Source organism: Agrilus planipennis, unplaced genomic scaffold, assembly GCF_000699045.2.
Source record: "Agrilus planipennis isolate EAB-ADULT unplaced genomic scaffold, Apla_2.0 scaffold177, whole genome shotgun sequence".
Taxonomy (NCBI): domain Eukaryota; kingdom Metazoa; phylum Arthropoda; class Insecta; order Coleoptera; family Buprestidae; genus Agrilus; species Agrilus planipennis.
This window is the reverse complement of record NW_020438926.1, coordinates 366,788-387,752: the sequence shown is the minus strand read 5'-3', so window position 1 is coordinate 387,752 and position 20,965 is coordinate 366,788. Positions and strand designations below refer to the sequence as shown.

General features: G+C 33.8%; 3 protein-coding genes across 3 annotated transcripts; all 3 read right to left on the bottom strand.

The window, feature by feature from the left end:
* Nucleotides 1–306: 306 nt before the first annotated feature.
* Nucleotides 307–7,392, bottom strand: LOC108740701. The gene is made up of 4 exons (XM_018475135.1): nt 7,285–7,392; nt 2,052–4,921; nt 722–1,990; nt 307–664 (listed from the first exon to the last, which is right to left on the bottom strand). Exons 1-4 carry the CDS (start codon nt 7,313–7,315, stop codon nt 389–391), a joined length of 4,446 nt encoding a protein of 1,481 aa, XP_018330637.1. The 5' UTR covers nt 7,316–7,392; the 3' UTR covers nt 307–388.
* Nucleotides 7,393–9,314: 1,922 nt separating this feature from the next.
* On the bottom strand, nt 9,315–19,068 carry LOC108740716 (myosin-VIIa-like). Its single transcript, XM_018475157.2, has 12 exons — nt 18,933–19,068; nt 17,880–18,140; nt 17,613–17,797; nt 15,918–17,125; nt 15,620–15,861; nt 14,728–15,555; nt 13,615–13,956; nt 13,319–13,554; nt 12,479–13,262; nt 10,800–12,333; nt 9,754–10,250; nt 9,315–9,530 (listed from the first exon to the last, which is right to left on the bottom strand). The coding sequence occupies exons 1-12, from the start codon at nt 18,957–18,959 to the stop codon at nt 9,336–9,338; spliced, it is 6,339 nt and encodes a 2,112-aa protein (XP_018330659.1). The 5' UTR covers nt 18,960–19,068; the 3' UTR covers nt 9,315–9,335.
* Nucleotides 19,069–19,710: 642 nt separating this feature from the next.
* Nucleotides 19,711–20,396, bottom strand: LOC108740668 (inosine triphosphate pyrophosphatase). The gene has a single exon (XM_018475070.2). The coding sequence runs from the start codon at nt 20,380–20,382 to the stop codon at nt 19,816–19,818; it is 567 nt and encodes a 188-aa protein (XP_018330572.1). The 5' UTR covers nt 20,383–20,396; the 3' UTR covers nt 19,711–19,815.
* Between the last annotated feature and the right edge of the window lie 569 nt (nt 20,397–20,965).

Below are 20,965 nucleotides of genomic sequence, written 5' to 3'. Positions count from 1 at the left end.
TACAGTGGTTCACTTTTATAATTTGAATACAAGAATTGCTAAATTTTCCTAGTCTCAGTGGCTAACATAAAAAATTACATATTATATGAAAAAGTTCAAGTAGTAGAAATTACACACTTAATTTCAAATTTACAAGCCTTTAATGAATAAGGTAGCCCATTTATTTAGATTTTAAGTCTTTTTAAATTTCCTCTTAAATGTTATACAAATGTCACATTAGAATGTGATAATTATTTGGGAAATACCGTTTCTCTCTATACTATTATAAACTGTATGTATCGATAAATGAATAAATAAAACATTTCATTATTTTAACTGCTTTTTTATTCTTAAATATGCGTACCTACAACTACATTAGTTTATCAACAGCACACAATACATTTATTTTTTACATTTTGTCTGTGAAACACACTCCTTTAGTAGGTCCACTGTGATTTGGAATATCGATGTGAACAAAATGATCGGTGTAAATAAAGTTGATTCCTACTTCGTAATTAAGAATATCAACGAAATCTGGTTGTACAGATACAGCAAACGAATCTTCAGAGAAATGAATTTGCTTACTGTCCATTACTTTTCCATCAATCACCACTTTAAAATGTTCTCCATTATCACCAGCGGGGTATACCTCAATAGTTTTGCTTCCTTGAACAACTTTTAGAGCCTAAAAGAAGAAAAGGGTAAGAAAGATGAAATGGTTTCAAAAGGAATTGGTGCTTACAATCTTGTCTCCAACGTTTTTAGCGTAGAAACTTTGTTTGGGACCTATTTCAGTATGTTCTCCATAAAGAGTCCAGTCTTGAGTCAGATCATGATTTACAGTCATATTTTCATTGATCTTTACCGAATTGTGATAAATATGGCAGCTCCTTACAGCACCAATGGCATACATCATTTTATATAAACGCGACAACCGTAGGTTCGATGGTCTCAATCCAAAATACGTAACCATACTGAATGGCACCTCCAACAGAGAATGTTGGGGTTGAAGCATTGCGTCATGGGGCTGCCTGTGATCAAGGAAATAGTCGAACAAAGGATAGCTATCTATTTCTTCAACTTGTCCTGTCACGTATTCTCCATGAATTGGATAATCCACATGAACCTTGACGGTATTTTGGTCGACGTAATCTTTTTTAATTTCTCCATTGAATTTGAAAATTGAGAAGCTCATTTCGAGAGCTTTTGTAAGGGTATCGTTAACAAATTCTGGTACGTTTTGGTGTTTAATGGTGTACATGTAATCGGTGACTGCATCGATTTGAGAAGCACATTCCATATAATAATTGGGGAAGTAACTCTTCGGGTAGGTTAACATGTAAGGAATACATTCTCCGTATTCTTCTACTGTAGCAAGGTGTTCCTCAGACTTTTTGCCTTCCATCATAACGTCCAAAATAACATCATCTTTAGTGGATTCCGTATCAGGGGAATGTTTAACAGCAACAGTCATTCGACCTGTGTCCCTGTCATCGATGTATTTTCTACTACCATCGACGCTAAATATTTTAGTACCAACTTCGGGATCTTGGTACGAAACTTGCATTTTGTAGCTGTTAATTTTATGCCCCGGTTTCATGTCAATTCTGGAATCTACGACCAGTGATTTTATGGGTGCTCCTTCCACAGATTTAACCACATACGACCCATGAAGCGTCATTTTGACGCCCGGTAAGGTTACCATTGTATCGTGGGCCACTTCTCGTTCATAACGTAAGTTAAGTTCCGCGTCGGATACTGGTGCAATTTTGCTGGGAATGGCTCTCATGATGTAACCGTTGGTAAGTGGCATGGGATGGAATGAATAGAAAGATCGCAAGTGGGAATGAGACAAAAACATATGACCAAATATCGTCATGAAGTGTTTATTATCAGTTCTGAATAGATAATCCTTTAAGTCTTTCAAAGTTGGATTGCCTATTTCATTGTCGAATGACAGCATTTGTGTCCTGTAACCGAAGTTGTTACATTCGTGATCCACTATGGTATACTATAAATGAAAATAAACAATGTAATAAGTAAATAATTCGTTTATTTATCAAAAGACTCACGTTCTTCTTGGTCACTTTGGTGACTTCAACCCAGGGTTGACAGAACTCACACGATTTTTCCAGAATTCCATGTTTAAAATCATCCTTAACATAAACCATTGTCATAGCATGACTCCTAATGCCAATTGTGTCCCTATTGTCATCGTTGTATCTCTTGAAGTTAATTCGAATGCTCTTAGTTGTTACGTCAGCGTCGATATAAATCGGATAAGCCAAATCCATTGAGTGAAGTCTAGTGACTCCTTGCCAAACATCCCCAAATGGATTGTAGAAGGTCATTTCGTTCCAAGAATGGCTCCAGTGTTTGTAGTAATTGTTCACATTCATTTCATTACGCGCCTTCGTTATATTTATTGTGGAATATTTAACGCTTGGAACGTATGTTTCAATCTTTGCGGGGAAACCAATGTCGTTAGGAAGTAACGTTACCCTGTAGTACTCATAGTTAATATCTATAAACTTTTTGATAATTGAATCCTGGAACCATAACTGAATCATCCATGACAAATCATTTAGATTGTTTCCATCAACCATGGCCATGTGTATTATCTGAGTATGCCGAAGGACGGCAAGTTCGATCTTTAAGTTACTGTTGGATTTAATGCCCTTCGATAACATTTTGAAGGCCATTTCAGGATTCAGAAGGTACTCAGTGCTTTTGTGTTCTAAGAACAGCTTCTTTATGTCAGGATCTTCAAGACCATGCACTCTTATCATGAATGTCAAGGGATTGTAGAGATTGTTCATTACTTCGGTTTTGTAGGAGAATACCATTGTGTGAATATCTTCACTGGAAACATACATCATCTCATAGTCTTCTCCAAAATTGTATTTTTTGTCGAAATAATTCATTTTGTAGAAACCTTCGAATCCGTTATAGCTGGGCGGCTTTGTATATTTCAATATGGCGGCAGCGTGTTCTTTTTGGATATAATGGCACGCATCTGTTGTTAGGGACATAGCCTTTATGTAATCATAATGGAACTTGTAGAGCTGATGGTTTGTTTCCGATTGCATGAACCAGTAAATGTTAAACATGAGAGACATGGGAGGATGAGTTTCCATAATTGCAAAATAAGCAGCCATTCGGATATCGACAGGAAGTGTGCGATCAGTAAATACTGGCCAGTAAAGAGAAAAAACAGTTTCGCGATTTTGGACAACCTCTCCATAGATTGTAGCCAGAACTGGATAAATTTTCATGGATCCAGTAAAGAGATTTTTTTCATCTTTTATTAATGGTTTAAGGTAATTAAGGGCGTAGTTTAACTTGGTATTATAAAGAGCACCCATCATCACCGTTCTCATTTGAATATCTGACGATTTTTCCATTTTTTCTGCCATTTCTTTAATAATGTTTACGTACATGGGATTTTCTTCAAGGAATTGCATATCCATTTCCTTTTCAAGTTCTGACATAGAATGCTTGCCATGAGTATTTTCTTTGTGGTCCATTTTTTTATCGTAGGCAAAGTAATGGATTTGTTTTTCTAAATTATAGACTTTGTGGAAAAGCGTAGCGAAGGAAAGAATGGCCGCTTTACGTATATTGTAACTTACACTATTAGGCCAAGACATCATGTCTTTTGTGTCTTCCAAAATTTTTACGTTCGGTGTTTTGACATTGAACGGGAGTTTGTAAAGCATTTCCATTGCCATGTATTCTTTGACTTTATTTTTTTCAATCAAATCTTTAGTGAAAATAATGGAGGCGCGAGTTCCGACAAGTGGAAGAATTTGTTGGAAGATTTCCATCATCTGCTTGTCGTGTTCGCTAGTTTTTTGAATCAAAGTTGAATAGACTTCTTCAAAATCGGCATATTTAAGGTAAAGCATAAAACGGACAATTCTGTTTATCATTTGACCGTGGAGAACATCAGGTACTTCCGGAATAATCTGATTTCTGTTCAAATACTTGATAACATCTTCGAACATGGTGTACAATGTGGGCAAGAGACTTTTCACATTCATTTGCCTTCGTCCAAGGAAAATGTCCGGCATATTTTCATATTCTTCATCAGCTGTATACAAAGTGTATCCTATGGTCTTGTCGGTGTGACCGTTTTCGACTTCCATGGGTTTTTCGATCGGCTTCATTTGCTCCAAGTTAAATGTCTGATTGGAAAACATCATCTGTGTGTTAGACCGTGCACTAAATGGAAAACTCTCGAAACGTCCAAAGGCATGAATGGTTTGCACAATGCGTTGACCATCGGTATTTTTAACGTAATAAGTCCTATGCATGTCGTGGTGGAAAGGATGTTCGGGAACAACCTCGCAATATTCGGGTTCTACGTTGCTCAACGTGAACGGGAACATATGGTTCATGGTTTGCATTGAATGGGCCTTATGAATGACCACAAGGGAGTCCATTGGTACAACATTATAATGCATTTTGTGTACTCCATAGATTGATGGTTCCATGACGGTGAAGGAGTGATGGTTTGCAAAGGAAACTTTGTGGATGTCCATCTGGAATATGGAGGCTACTGCTTTTTTCATGTTTTTCACATAATCCTTCTCGCCTGTCATTGTGACAATGGTATCGACGACGCCATCGGAATCGTAGTTAATTTGGAAAGGTTTGTACAAATCGTGCATTTCCTCGGGTAGAGGTTGCCCTTTTGTGTTGGCATAATAATTGTGATAAGCCTCGCCGTTATACATATAGAATTTTAAGTCAGAGAAACGAACTTTGATTCCATTATCGATTGGTTGGATGTGAATTTTTCCTTGAAGGTACAGATCCGAAGAAAACGACGTAGGTATTTCGGTTCCGGACTGTACAATTGCTGAATAATTGTACACCAACTCATTGTTTTTGGGTACAAAAATCGTGAATGCGTTACATAACGCTAACGCTGATAACACTGCAAACAAATTTTTAATTCGTATTTTCCGTATTGCATGTACGCTTAACAGTTAAAAGTATGATAAACATATTGTCGCGGCTTTTTCACATTCTGAACATCATACCCTTAATAAATTAAACGTGTTGTTATTGAAACGAAACCTTATTTACTTATATTTTTGAACACCCCATATTGCAAATTAAATTTAGCTGTTGCAGACGATCTTATATTCAAAATAGGGAACGAGTTTTCTTTGAAAAATATTTTGGTCAAACTTGTAGTTCGGACACAATGAGCATATTGCCAACATTTTGAATAATAGTGATTACAAATAAACACATATCTATAATTTATTTACAAATTGTAAACATTTTATCTTTATTTATACGACAAACTTTGGGATGTTATTCTTCTTTTTTCTCATAGTAACATAAATATGTTATCACAGATAATAATGCATTACAAACATCAGAAGAAAGAAAATATATTAGCAGACATATTGGCACCAGCCAAGCGTCTGTTTCATTAACATTTATCAAAAAATGTCGCACATTTTTATCTCATTTTCAAATCGTAATTTAGTCACTTGCCGAAAAAATTTTAGTTGTATTTTTTTTAAGTGGCTTAGTGGCTTAATAAAAATACCAGTACGTATGAATATTATTCACTTAATCAGCGTTTGATTTACTAAAAATGGAACAATTTTATTTAATTTACAATTAGATATCATTGTCTTAATTATTAAATATAATTAGGTAATATTTAAAAAAAAATATTTTTAATCGACAATAACCTTTCGAATTGTTTGAATAATGTCATATTTTTGCCGTTTATTTTTATTTACTGTAGGAAGTTTTTGTCTTAATTAGATAATACAAAAAGATAAAAAACCTTACTAAACCAGATTATCATTGTTTAAGCAAAAAAATAATTAAAAAAAATAAATTTAAGAATTAAACTTCAGAATAAATACATCTATAATTATTTTCCTACGTACACCTTTGCAAATTAATAAAAATAAATTCGTCTGTGTTCTGAATGTTTTATTTTATTAAGTAAATTCAAAATGCTTCATCAAGAGCTCACATAAGTAAAAATCGATTTAAATAAAGGCAGCAGGAAGAAATAATATTTAGATCGAATGAGATAAATTAAACTATTATTAATATTGAAAATAAAACACTAATTTGTGAATTTCAACAGGTATTTACTTTTACGTGACAATTGTTTGGGCTCCTTCATGTTTATAATTGAAAATAACTTAAAGTTCACAGATTTATTTTGTAAGGGTTGGGACAAGAAATATCATCAGCGATGGGGGAGATACCTAATATTCGTTCATTATTATAACTGTTTTTAAATTAATTAATTTCTAATATTGGCAGTTTGTAGCTTTTAAATTCTACATGTAATGTATTAAAATCTTCATTAAATTCATGATGTTTGAAATGCAGATTGTTGGCAGAATTTCAATCAGTTTTTTTACGCATAACAATAGGATCCATTGTGTTAAAATATTGAAAAAATTAATAGGAATTTTAAGACCGAAATAAACGAACACAAAAGACCATAATGTTATAAGATGGACTGATTGAAATAAGAATTCAATGAAAAGCTTAAAACATTCCCTGTAGAAAATAATACCTATGAAATGTTACTTTTAAAAGTATTAGAAATTATTATGTCTAAATAGTGCTAGATAAGTCACTTCCAATAGTATATAAGTTAGTGTGTAAACATTTTAGGTGAAAGTTACTTATTAACTTACAAAGAAGCCAAAGACTGTAGTAAAATTAAAAATCTGTTAAGATTTACAGATCAGTATTTTATTTTCAGTATTTAAAATGGATTTTAACCAAGTAACAGTAGACTTTATCTCATAAATTTACTAATTGTTAACTCTCAAATTGCATACATTTAAGAAAACTTCGTTGTTTCTTAGTAGGTATTGGATCAGAAGAAGCAGAAGCCAAAGTTGATCGAAACTTTCACAACCAAAAGATAAATTAGACTTGTATTTGTATAAAAAACTAAAACTCAAAATTCTTCATAAAAACGTTTAAAAAATCTAAACGCATTTCGGGTGCCAAATTGTTTTTCTCTGTTAGGTTTTTTAAACGGTTTTATAGGGAATTACATGAATAACGACATTAGTAAGTAAGGGGTTTCTCGTATTTTTTGTTATTTAAAAGCTTATCTATTTTTAACAAGTTTCAAATGTAGTAAAAGTAATCCACAAAGGATAATAGATAATCTTATAAAATTAAAAGAAACAGCAAGTAAAAATTTCAAAAAATATGCAATAAAGTATCCTTCTTTTGTACAAAAGACAAAACAGCATTAAAAAGATTGAAAAATTATAAAAACCCATTAGTACATACCCAAAGAAAGACTAACGCGGAGTTTCGCCATGTTCAGCCCCAACTGCTAAAGAATTCCACAAACGCCAATATTTATAAGGCCGCGATCATTATTTTCGTGTTTACCATAATCAGTTATCTCGGCTACTTGTACAATTAAATTTGTTTTCACAACTTTCAGTTTTTAAACAATAAAACAGATTGAACGTCACCTCCGACCCAGGCAAAGATTAATATAATAATTTTGATTAAACAAAAGTATTTGTAAGGTGATATTGCCACTACATTCAGTCAAGGTGTGAATGTACTTTTATTAATAAAATTTTCAGCTATTTATATAAAAAATGTTGTCAATTTTAAAAGAAAAAACAAAATAAAATCAATTGTATTACTCTTAATTACGATTAGCTTTTCTGATATTTCTATCAACCCGGATTTTTACAAATGGGGTTATTGTAATATACATAATGTGTGGTTGACCTTTCTGTACGCCATATTTGTTTATTTGTATACATCAGTTATTATAATGTAATTACTCCAACACAAAGAAATTTTTATTTAATTGTGTTGTTTGTATGATATCATCGCACATTCTATCAACTTATTTTTTGTTTTTTCTTAAATTAGAAACAATCAGTAGCGCAGCCACGAGAGGGGTTGTTTGAAAGTTCAACCCCTCCCCCCTAACAACTAGTAGATTTTCTTTCAAGCTACAGACATAGCTTGCAAAGCTAATTCTACTGCATTCATTCAATTTTTTGGAATAATTAACAAGTTATTACTTAAATGCAAATAAAGCAAAATAACCACCCTACTACATCCGTTTTATTTTTTAAAGTAATCTATAAGTAAAAGGCAGCAATACGCAGATACAAAGGGAAGAAATGATTAATAATTTAACATGGACTATTCAAGCAACTTAAGGGGTGGAAAATGTTTAATTCAGTATATAATCACACCTGGTTTCGCTTTATGGGGTTAAAGCTTCTTCAGGGTTCAATGGATTTTTGTACTATCTATACTTTCTGCAAGTCTGAGATCATTTATATTTGATCTGTATAATCTACCCTGAAAAAACTTAAACCCCATAAAGCGACACATTGGTGAGATTATATATTAAATAAGACATCTTACATTCCTTAAATTGCTTGAATAGTCCATGTTGATAAATATTACGGGAGGAAATACGGTGGTTAATAATTATTCAAATACCTATTTCGGTAACTATTTTAAAAGGCGTGGAGAATGTTTGAAAAGTTTGTATGGGACAAATTTTATTTCTGGTCGGATTTACTCGAAATTTGGTCATATAGCCCATGGATTCAATCAAACAAATACGCATTTTGGCAATTTTTAAGATTCAACAAGAATGGGGTTGCTACGCTTGTACTAAACGGTTCCTTGATTAGGTATAATAACTTATACATAATTGGGGGTTTCGGCATTTTTTACCTTGACCCTTGGCCCTTTCACAAATATCCCACAGCTACGCCAATGAAAGTTTATCATATTTCATTATGAATATTTCCCAATTATACAATATTAGTTAGCAACAGAATTCACGTATTGTACATACCCACCTATTTATAATAAGAAGCAATTGTTCATACATAAACATATGATTTAAAAGTTGTTGATAAGAATTTGTCCTAAACAGCTAAAAATGACCAATTTTTTTATTATCTGAAATATGTACATACATATAACGTTCTAAATATCGCATTCAACAAAATATTAAATAAGTAATGTAGTTAATGGATTATACTTTTCAAACGGGGTCATGCCGAATAAATTAAACACAAATTATATAAGTACAAAGTAGTTATCAAAAATAACAAAAAATTAAGCATAAAGCAGGAGAGGTATTTTCAGAATTTAATAAACCTTTCCCGGACTACAAGTTGTTTAACTAATTACCTACTTTAAAAATTTAATTTTTTAATAAAGAAATCAAAATAGCTATTAATTATGGATTCTTTGGATACCCATTCGTCCTAGGGTTCTGGACTAAAATGAAAAAATTGTCACAAATATGCATNTATTAATTTCTACAATATTAAATACTTTCGTTCTTAGAGGTGAACGCCTCTTTCTCTTTTACGAATGTAATCGGTATAAGACGTTAATAAGTCATCCATTTTGTAACCTTGCGACGTTTCGCATAATATTTTAGTGGCCCTCATCATACTTCCCACAGTTAAGTGGAAATATGTGTTACCAGAAGACCAGTTGTACAATTCCGAAAATCCGTAAGTTACCAAAATATCCTAAAAGGAAATAAGGGTATAGTACATAGAAATAACCCCAAATGATAATGATAAGAAGAAATAAGGTCCATTTTTGTACCAAAAAATGATTGTCCCTTTACTTTTTTAAGTATGGTCTTCATTATTTTCACAACTTCAAAAATCATCTTTTCTTTTACAGAAATCAATCTCTGTATGAAGATTTTAAAAAAATTTATTTCTTTCCAAAAAGAAAACAACTTACCTTTGTTTGGGGGTGAATTATGTTTACTCCCTTTTTATTAATGGCGATTATAACAATTTCTGGATATGTAGGTTCGGTTGTCTGTTTTACTTCGAAGAATGTTGAACCGAACGTGGGCCATTGGAAGACAATCTCCAAAAATTTGCTCTTAGCTTCGGACGGTGACATAAAACTGATCTTTTGATAAGCGTTTAGAATGCTCTTTTTCCAATCGGAAGTGCTTTGGGCTTTGATCATATCGTTTGGTACGAGCCCCTTAATGATATTGGAAAAGTTCGAAAAAGCACCAACGTTTTCGTTGTATTTCACTTTAAATATCAGCGCGGCAAGTTGGATTGCGTCATGTTTAGTACATTTATGGTATCCGCGTAAGAATTTTGGCACTTCTTGGTGGAAGTGGAAGATTTGGTCTGCATTTATGTCTTGACCAGGAATTGTATTTATCCATAACTTTTTCATAAAGTAAACGTGATATTGGGCATTTACTGGAAGTGCACCTAGAAGATGTAATTAGAAAAATTGAGCAGGGAAGTTATACCAATAATTAATTTTTGTGGATTTCAGAAATGATTGAAATATGGAGGTGTGTTGTGTAATTGGTGCAACCTTAAGGTAGATTACTTTTAAGAAAATGGTAAAATACTATACGGAATTTTAAAGAAATGGACCAGAAGATAAAACTACAGTTGATTTTGCTTGTATCTATAAAATTCTTCGCTATTACCAAAAATATAGATAATTATTACCGTTTTATGTACTTATACAATATAAAATAGAGGAATGCATGTTTGCATAAAAAACGTTATCAGTTATGCTTCAATTTAACATAAGTTCCGTACTTGGCGATAATTTATTTAATTTATCATATTGTGATGAGTTTGGATATCTTCGTTTTTCAGACGATTTATCTGTACAAAGGTGTGTAAAAAACACGCATGGCGTTAATAATAGAGTGTTTCAATTCAACTTGAGATTAGAAATTTTTCTGTTTTTTCTTCCGCTTTGTATTGTGTCAAGTGTTATCATACTTAAAGTTGTTTACTTACTGTTCCAACTGGGCATAGTCTGTTTGAACCAATCGAGAAGTTCGTGTAAAAAGTCATAAAAGAAGTACTCTTCCGGTATAGAGAACACCCTGTCCGTCATAATAATAAACAAACTAAAACCGTCATAATCGTTCAGTTCAAGTCTATCTACAATAGCAGCACAAAGATCGGAAGCTTTGGTATGCGAATCGATTTCGAAAGCTTCGTCCGTGTCATCCGGGAAGTAAATCTTGTGATAGATTTGCATACTTCGACGCTGTATGGCATCGACTTCGATTGAATGGGGTGGGAATCGTCTTGTACCAACTTTCTGAGTTCTTTGAAGCCTCTGGAGACAAGGCTGCGCCAACGGATGAATTCTGGTTTTGAGGAACTTTTGAAGTTCGATCATCAACGAAGTACTGCATATGAAGAGTCCTGTGGCCAGATACAACAATTCCCAGCCCTTTTCTTCGCTTCTGGACAATCTGTTATATGTTAGCTGTTTCATGATCTGGCAGTAGATTTCATCCTTTAGCATGTCATTTCTGAGGGCCCCGGAGAAGATCTCGTCTGTGTATTCGTTACTGACTTTTGCTTTCGGTGCTGGAAGGTCACCCATGTATTTTAAGATGGCGGTGAAAGCTTTGCAAGCTTCTTTGCATTCGTTTTCGTGCGGCAGTAATTTTTCTAATAGCGGTTGATGCAAGGGTTCGTTGGTAAACTTCCACAGTTCTTCCCTGGAGCTCCTTGCCGTTGCCAGAACGGAAATTCTCCTGTTGCTGGCTAGTTTTTTACCAGATCTGAAGTGTTCGTTTGCATAATGCGCTAAGGTGTGCATCTTCAGTCGTTGGATGGTACTGATAACGGACACTGAAGTTTGCTGCTCTTCAAATGCACCCTCTTTCTTAAATGTTTTTAGAAGGTGTGAAGAAGGTTCAGTTATGGCAGGCAAAATTTGTACATTCTCTGTGGGGAAGTCACCTGTTTTTCCTCCTGATTCTCCATAGCCCCATGTGGTTGACATAATGGCTTCTCCTGTGAGGTTGTTCTTGAGAACTATGAGGTCTCCCTTCTTGAATGTCAAGAATGATGCTGCCCCTGTCGGATGTTTGTAATCCTGAGTCGCTACGCAGTAGATGGAACGTTTTTTCAAGCCGTCGAGAAGATATATGATGATGTTGCTCAGATTCTCGGCGTCTGGACTTTGGAAGACGTACTCTTCGTTCCGAATCGTTTTAAGGGTGAAATTGTGAAGTTGCGATCGACTGTTTTGCTCAAATCCTATGTACGTCACTTCGGTAAATGTTAACTCCAGAAGAATTTGTTCTTGGTCGTCTATCATGTAAATACCCGTCCAATTTACCGCTATGATCATGTTCTTTTTGGGTAATTCCGGGCCTGATTTTTGTATAGCTTCGTAAAATTTAGAGAATAGTATTGGCCATGTAACTTTCGAATAGTTTACTATATCCTCTTTGACTTTTATAATCGGTGTTCTTTTTTTGACGAACGCATTTTTGCTAAATGCTTCTTGTAATTTTTTAACCCAAATCTGGAAAATTTTCATTTTTCTTTAAGAATTTAAGACAATAATGATTTTTTTGTAACTGATTTCTTAGGATTTCTTACCGAAATGGGCAATCATTCGGAAATTTTTTTAAAAGAAGACATTCATCTCCATCTTAATAAACACTTACCTCAAGGCTTTCTCCAGGCTTTATCAAATAACTAGGAATATATTCCGAAATCCTGGACTCCAATACCTGAACGTCCATGTTGGGTCCATTGTCAATGTAATATTGTTGTGCCAAAATCTTTGTCACATCATTTTCAGTGTTACATCTGTATTCTCCATACCTTAACCCCCTTATGATCTGGTGGTAAATGAGATTAGTTGAAACAGTGTCCTTCGAAGGATCGTGCCACGGAGTGAAAATCTCCTTTCTGAAGAACAGCCTCCAAGAAGCCGATCGTTCAGATTTTCCTTGTTCTTTAGCATACTGTTCACACTGAGAGATCGCGTCCATGATGTGGTCGTGTTCACTACCAAGAGACATGACTTTATCGTACAAAGTTATGAACAACGAAAATCCGAATTTGTCTTTCAAATTCAAGCTGTTTGCGATGCTTTCGCAAACTTCTTCCGAAGTGGTAGCCGAATCGACTTCTATATTCCTGGAAGAGCCGTCCATGAATGTCACCACCAAATTGATTGGATTTTTGTTCTTGACGGCTTGCAGTTCTAACCAGCTGGGGGGTTGCGTTCGAGGCCCGTTCTTAAACGTTCTGTTAAGTCTTCCTTCACAGTACGGAGCGTAACCTGGGGGACCGTCCCTGATAAAGGCACGCAAGTAATTAACGAAGCGGGGCGATGGAGGGAAGCAACCGACACACAAAGAGAGTAATATCCAACCTCGGGCATGTGATGCTTTCGAAGGATTGTTCGTTAATTGTTTACAAATTTGGCAGAAGATTTCGTCTCTATAAAAATAATATAATGATAAGCGGCATAGAAATCTTGGTTCACAACTATTTACCTAAGTTCAGGTCTTAATATTCCGTGGCCCAAAATAAAGTGTAATTTTTCCATGTTCGTCGACCGTTTCTCATACAACCATTCCTTGTAACTATCGGCAGTATAATTGTCTTCTACCAAGCCCCGTTTAACGTCTTCCAACAATTTACTTTTGTGTTTAAGGGTCATGTTTATTAATTTATGTCTATCTTTCTTACTAGATTTTTCCATCCACAGCTTTTCTTGTTCCATAAGTTCCTACAAATCCCCAGGAAACTGTGTACAAAGACCGTATGGTTTTAAAGCACTTTTTGTTACCTTAAATTCTTTGCGATTGGTAAAGCTACGACTTAACGTTTGGCTTAACTTGGTCATTATATTTTCTCTGGTTGTCTCTTGAGTTTCGAACTTGGGTTCGGCCAAATCTCCCATGAAACGCAAAATGGTAATCCACAAAGCTTGGGCAGCTATGATATCGTCAGGAGTTGGTAAATCCAATAAAGATTCTTTGAGAGGTTTCTTCGAATACTGCGGATTGGTATTTTTAACAAAGTAAGTGGCAGCGAATTTGCGGAAATTATACGCCGAAAGATCTTCTTCAGCTTCTTCGTCTTGGTCGCCATTCAGAATCTCTTGTTTGCCTTCCTTTTGGAGAAGTTGCTAAGAAATTTCGGTGTTATATTTTTAGTTCTTAATGTGATAAGAGTAACAAATCGTAATAGGTCTCTCCTCGATAAAATAAAATTAAACAGCCGGGATAACGATTATTACCTGATGGTTGCACTCGACTAAAATCAAAACTATAACACTCATACTCTTCAAAATGAATTCAGTTTTTTGCACAAAACATGACAAAAAATAATAAACAAATATAATTTGCATCTTTAGATACCAAACCGCAACGAGTATTAAAACGGATTATAATATCGTAAAAATCTTACAAGTTTGTCGCATACACTTAATTTGCAGATTAGCAATGCATTTTATTGCCTAAAAGTCGGTTATTGTGAAGGTCCAAAAGTGAAAAGGCAGATTAGATAGATATATCTACATGTATCTCAACATATCTCAACAGTAAGCAAATAAACCTACACTTTCACATCATGATACAATGCAACTGTATTATTTAATGTTCAGCGGAATGTAAACTTAAAGAAAGTGTCGAACTATCGAAAAAGATAAGGTAAAAAGACTTCCTATAAATAATTTTTTATGTTCAGCTTGATGATCGCAGTCTCTTAGACAAGAACGCCGAAGTGGTCTTTTATACGACGTTGAGTTATTGAGATTCTCTAAAGATGCTAGTTACAGTAGTTGGAGAAATATTAGATAAAAGAGTCCATCCTAAACTAAGACCATCAAGCGCGTATATCAAATGGGTTTCCGAAAATCGAAAATAATTGAAATCTTCGGATGTATGATAATGCTTACCATAAACGCTTCAGATTCTTTGATATCGCTAGCAGAAGCCACAGAGCTGGTGTCATTTATAAAGTTGAATAGATCATCAACAATCTTATCCGCATTAGCACTTTCCTCTTCTTTCGCTTTATTTACTAACAACTGATTACCAAGTTCGATCATGCGTTTTTGGAAATTAGCTTCAGCGTTCTTCTGGAAGTTCTTATCTCCTTTGGCCTTCAACTCCTTCTCTTCCAGCCGTCTCTTCTGAACGACCGAATAAATCTTTCCGAATCTTCCATATTTCCTAGCAACGTATCCTTTACACAAAGGTTGAAGTTTGTGTATAACCTCTCGGGATTTCTGGAATTCTTTCTTCAGCACTCGGGATCTTATTATGGCCTGTAGTCTCTGGTAGCCATTTCTCATAATCAAATATTTCGTCCTGTAACCCCGAGCTCGCCAGTGTTTCTGTATGACAATCGCGGCCTGGCGAAGTTTCTGGAATCGTCTTCGATAGATCCAACCCCTTATTGCCCTTTGAAGGACCACAACGTACTTGGAGAAGACCCTGTCCCTTTCTTGTTCTAAAAATTCCCCGTCTGCTTCTTTTAAAAAGACCCTGCTATGTCCCATCTGGTAATCTTCGCCGCTGGTAAAGACCAAGCTGCATATCAATTTTGTAGCTTCTTTGCAATCAGTTTTGTGTGCTGGAGGAATTTTCGTACCCAGATGACGAAACCTTCCTACGAATTCACTGTAAGAGTAGCGAATTGGATACCCAGCTTTTCGTATCTTTGCCGTTTCCATAAGACCTGAATATCTTAATTGACGACAGCACAACGATCTGTCGAAAATCTAAAACGTTCCAACAGTTTTCTTATTTATGGAACACAAACGCATCTGTTAATAATATTCTTACCAAAGGTGCTTTATTTTCGTTGGGTTTTATACATCGTATAAAAAAAGGATGGCATTCGGTAAGAGCTTTCATTAATTGGTCTAATGAAGATCGAAATTGAGCTGATAAGGTAACTATTCGTTTTCCTCCGTTATCTTGAGTGAGCTCGTCCGAAAAAATGTGCTTCAAGAAACTATTTGAAGATGTTACAATAATGTTTTTTAAATCCTGACTAAAAGTATCTCGATTTTTGTCAAGAAATCCTAAAACGATCGCATAAAAAAACATTTTGTAACTCCTTTAGATGATTTTTATTTACCTGCTACGTTATAATTTACCGGGCCAGCGAAATGTTTTATTCCAAATGCGGGAATATGGTCGGATTTAGGTTTTAAATAGTTTTCGTTAGCCTTATGATTGGAATGTAATTTTGTGAGTAAAGTTAAATCAGTTCCTTTAGGAAATTTTGTTTCTTCATCGATTAAAGATAAAATGTTCATTGGTTTCATCCCTATCATATCTAAAACTACCTGGTTATCGACGAACGAAATTTTTTGCCAACTTATCCCTTCTTTTGTGTAATATTCCTGTTCCATTTTGAATATATGATGAACAAAGAACTGTTGTAAATTTTCATTAGCATAGTTAATACACATTTGCTCAAAACTATTAACATCGAATTTTTCAAAGCCGAAAATATCCAAAACTCCTATTGACGATTTGATCGATTTTTTCGCCTGATCGATAGCTTCGTTTATTTTATCGATTATTTTAATAAACAATTTCCCGTAAAGACCTTTTACAAACGCATCTCTGCACTGTAAAGCCTGTTCTTTATTATAATTGGAAATTACTTTTTCACCGTGTATTACGATACTCCTTTTAGTCAGCGCAACATTTAATTCTGACTTATTGGCACCTAACATTTGCGATACTTTTCCTAGTAAACTTGAGTCAGTGATTTCGGAGCTTTCCATATTATTCACGGTCACCGCTTTGACCTTAACGTTACCTAAGTGTAAAGAAGCCGCAAGAAGCTGGAAGATGTTCCAAGTTTCGTCCTCTTTGAAATTAAGGACTTTCATTGCGGCCTTTATGTCAGCGAAAGCTGTTACTTCATTTCTACCAGTGCAACTTAATGTATCACCCCCTGTTAAATAATTATAATCGCTGGCATCGCCAAGATCTAATTGTTTTTTCTCATCCTTAGTTAATCCTGCCAACATGCTGTAGAAAATGTGGTAATTTCTTTCACCCTGACTCTGTGAAACTATACGACTTTTTTCTAAAAGATACTGAGTGATTTTCGCACTTTCTATACTGCCCTGTTTGTTGAAATTAATATTAATGTATTTTCCGAAACGCGACGAATTGTCGTTTCTTATGGTTTTAGCATTTCCGAAAGCCTCCATGAGGGGGTTTGACTCTAAAATTTGCTGTTCTATCCAAGAATGTTGTCCACTAACTGTTGCTAAATATTGAAGGATTAGCTTCGTACTCTCTGTTTTACCAGCACCACTTTCTCCACTAAAATCAGTTTTAGACAAAAAGCATTCTTTGTTTTTGAATTTTAAGAATGTATTTATAATGGAAAATAGAAAAAGGGACAAAACTAAAGCAAAAAAGACATGCTCACAATAATTAAAAGTATTGTAGCTAATTGGGGTGAGTTCTTTTTGTTTTAGTTACATATGTGATTACCATTTATACGGGGTGTCTCAAAATATAGTTTCGTAAGAGAAATAGGGAGGTATAAAACGTTATGGTGCACAAGAAACATTCTCATATGTGCAGGTAAGTGATTTTTGGTCATTTGACTATTTTTCTTGGACATTTTATCAAACAAGATAAGTAATATTGTACATACTATTTAATTTTAACACTACTTCAGAATTGTTAGATATTTCTTAGCATAAGATTTACGCATAACTTTATTTTGTAAGACACCCTGTATATTATGAATTTACTTTTGATGTTAAATGCATGACGTAAAGCATTTTACAGCTAAATATACCTAATGACTATACACTGATCTTTATTTGTTTTCCTCATGTCGTTATAACTTCCATCCCCAATAGCAAAAATATGGGGTGGTAAGGACCCAATTTCCTTATTCCTGTACATATTAACTTCATTGTTAGTGTAGATGGGCAAAATCTCGTATGGATTGACAGCCACTAACATGGTCCCAGTATAAGTCTTATTATTGAAACAAAACAAATAGATTTACATATAGGGCCTACAGATTGGTTGTTTAACAACCCTTTTAAATTTTACGTACATAAATTAGTTTATTGATGTACCGTAGATGTAAGTTCCTTAGAATAGCATATTCTTGTAAATCGCCCAAATTAATCATGTCATCAACCCCTTCTATCGAGCTAACGTGCATGTTTTTGAGCAGGAGCTTCCTACCAACACACCTTTCTTTACCATCGACATCTTGGACGAGAACTTTAGTTGAGTCGATCGCCAAAACTTTGGCACCTGATGGTATATCAAACTCAGTTGTTGCTTCGGGATTCACCCATACGTAATCACCCTAAAATTAAACATCTCTGATGCCAATATCAAAAAAGAATGCAGTACTTTACATAAAAGACTAGGGTCGATAATAAAAGTATAATAAAGACTCCAATAACAGTAAGTCAGTTTAAAAATTTTCCTAAAAATATTTTCTATTAATTCATAACATTTAGGATCAGTCTAATATAGTTAAACTGCACAAAAACGTCATTCCCTAACTGGTGGGCTAGTTAGGGGCACATTGGACGCAGAAACAGGAATAAATAGAGCCAAAGGTGAAGACCTACATTAGATTACTGTTCGCAAATATTTACAGATGTAGGTTTGCTATAGTTTTCGAGAAATGCGAATTGACTCAAGATGATCTTCGAGTTATGGTGATTTTAAATTTTCATATTCCAATCGACCTTAATCCTATCAAATCGACTCGTAATCAACATTTCTAAATTTCCACAAAAAGTACCGTTATTATCCTCGCTAATAAAAATACATCACTTTATGTTTCATTGAGGCATAGATAATGAATTGAAGTTAGATTACATATACTTTATTGGCACCAAAAACAATTTAAACTTTCTGCGAGATTACGAGCCAGATAAAAAACAGTACATTTTTTTTGTACAAATTTATGGGTAGATATTATATGAATATAAGGCACTAAAATAAGTTCCTAATATTTTTAACCCCCCCCATAGTTTATTTTATATTGTCCCTATTATACAATATCATACATATTGTAAATTTTGAATCTACGAAAATTAACCCATTAAATATTGGTGTTTTACAAAAGTTTTAGTACAAAACTTACGATTCTAAAATTTGTTTGCGTTGCCATGTTTAGCACTTCTACATCACATTTTCGAATTAACACTAAATTAATGAAGATAATATTATAGAATGGTGGGACATGTTATGATATCATCCGCCCTCTTAACTATATTAAAATAAAAATCCTCAACTATCGCTCGATATGATTTACAATTCGGTTATCTTATCAATTATCTATAATTCATCGTCAGTGTTGATAGAAAATGTAATTGGTAAAAACTAAAACGGTTTTTAGTACATTCAATATTGAGACGGGTCAGTCTTATCGACTTTAAATAATAAATATTAGAAAATAAACAACACTCTGAAAGTTTGTAAAAGTAAAGAAAGTTTTTAAAGTATGCGTGGTTCTCAAAAACATTTAAAATTGAAACAATTCCTGTTTATAACTTTCACGTAATTGTAATTAATCTAACTGAATATATTTTGTTATCCCTCTTCAACGTTTTTCAATGATATTAAATAAATAACACATAAAGCAATGTTGTCTTGAAATTGGCAGAAACTTTCTAAACGAACCTTGTATTTTAATTTGATATACATGGTATAATCTAAATGTCGTAAACGTGTATTCTTGTTTAAATGTTTTAAACTTTATTTCTACAAAAAAGACTATTTTAAAGTCATTTATTTGGGATCTAGGTCAAAAATAAGCACTTGCTATTCAAAATGAACATGTTTCAAAAGGTAATAAGCTTCTATAACTTTTTAATAAAATTGAAACGCTCAAATTTTTAGACTAATCTTTTATTCGTTATTGATAAACATCTACATTTCATTTTAAGCTTATAATGTAGTTAATAAATAAAACTATACTCATTATATATAATTTTCTTTACAGTTAATAAAACCCTCCTTAGAAATCATTTCTCTTTAAGAAAATGATCTCTAACTTTATCTAAAGCTCTATAACGATGCGAAATTTTATTTTTTTCTGATTTGGGCATTTCTGCAAATGTTTCTTTATACCCTAAGGGTTGAAAGCATGGGTCCCAACCAAAGTCTCGGGGTCCTCTGGGTTGTACAATTTCACCTTCAGTTTTTCCCTGAAATAGCAGCACTTGGTCGTCAGGATTTCCAGGATGATAAGCAAATGTACAAACAGCCTCGGCACCCTTATTTTCAAAATTGCCCAGCATTCTGTACAGCCCCTCTGGCCCCAGTTTGTCGAGAAACCACTTTATGTAAGGGCCAGGCAAACCTTTTAAGGCATTGAAACATAAACATGTATCCTCCACTAAAACTGGTCCTTTGATTTGCCTGAAGGCCTCTTGACACTTTTTTGTACATATTTCCTCTATTTCCCCTTGTAACTCGGGAAGATCGGCCTTTTGAGCAACTATTTGTCTCGGGAATGTATTTCCCAAGATTGCTACTACTTCTTCGAGTTTTTTGGAATTTCCAGTTACAAAAGTTATCGGTTTAGTCATTTTCAGGACTAAAAGCCTTCAAAGTAAAGTTTATTTTCAAAATTTCGGCTTCGAAATTGTTAGGTTAACTTACATAACCTCAACCGATTAACAGTCAAAACTACCACAGATTGTGATAGACATGTACCACAGATCAATACATAATCACTTACTTGTAAAATAAAAATTATTATTTATAAAAAAGTAAAAGCAAATAATATAAACAATTTGTTGATCTAACATATTGAAATAAGTAATAACATTCAATACATACAACTTGTAAATCGTTGTAAATCAATTCGTTAGTGATGGGAATCCCCGAGGATTTCCAAATAAAGTAATCAGGAATACCCACAATAGCACAATTTTCAATTATATTTTTGCTATTATGTTTCTCGTTAATATCCACAAGGTTTGCTATATTATAAAAATTCAAATTAAGATATAGGAAAAATCAAACCAATCGAAAAGTTTCAAATCAGATATACAAATGTTTATTTAATTACAATTACAATAATATCCCATAAAAGACTAAAAGATAAGACTGGAAGTAAAAAATGATGTTGATAAAAAAATAAACATATATTAAAATACAACCTTAATA

What these genes read in the sequence shown, in the direction of transcription:
- LOC108740701 (XM_018475135.1), bottom strand. Translation starts at nt 7,315, where the DNA reads ATGGCGAAACTCCGCGTTAGTCTTTCTTTGG. An exon ending in CCAAAGTGACCAAGAAGAAC is followed by an intron (nt 1,991 to 2,051) that starts GTGAGTCTTTTG and finishes TTTCATTTATAG; the next exon opens with TATACCATAGTGGATCACGA. An exon ending in AAAACGTTGGAGACAAGATT is followed by an intron (nt 665 to 721) that starts GTAAGCACCAAT and finishes TTCTTCTTTTAG; the next exon opens with GCTCTAAAAGTTGTTCAAGG.
- LOC108740716 (XM_018475157.2), bottom strand. Translation starts at nt 18,959, where the DNA reads ATGGCAACGCAAACAAATTTTAGAATC. An exon ending in ATATTAAGACCTGAACTTAG is followed by an intron (nt 13,263 to 13,318) that starts GTAAATAGTTGT and finishes TTATTTTTATAG; the next exon opens with AGACGAAATCTTCTGCCAAA. An exon ending in AGCCTGGAGAAAGCCTTGAG is followed by an intron (nt 12,334 to 12,478) that starts GTAAGTGTTTAT and finishes AAAATTTTCCAG; the next exon opens with ATTTGGGTTAAAAAATTACA.
- LOC108740668 (XM_018475070.2), bottom strand. Translation starts at nt 20,382, where the DNA reads ATGACTAAACCGATAACTTTTGTAACTGGAAATTCCAAAAAACTCGAA.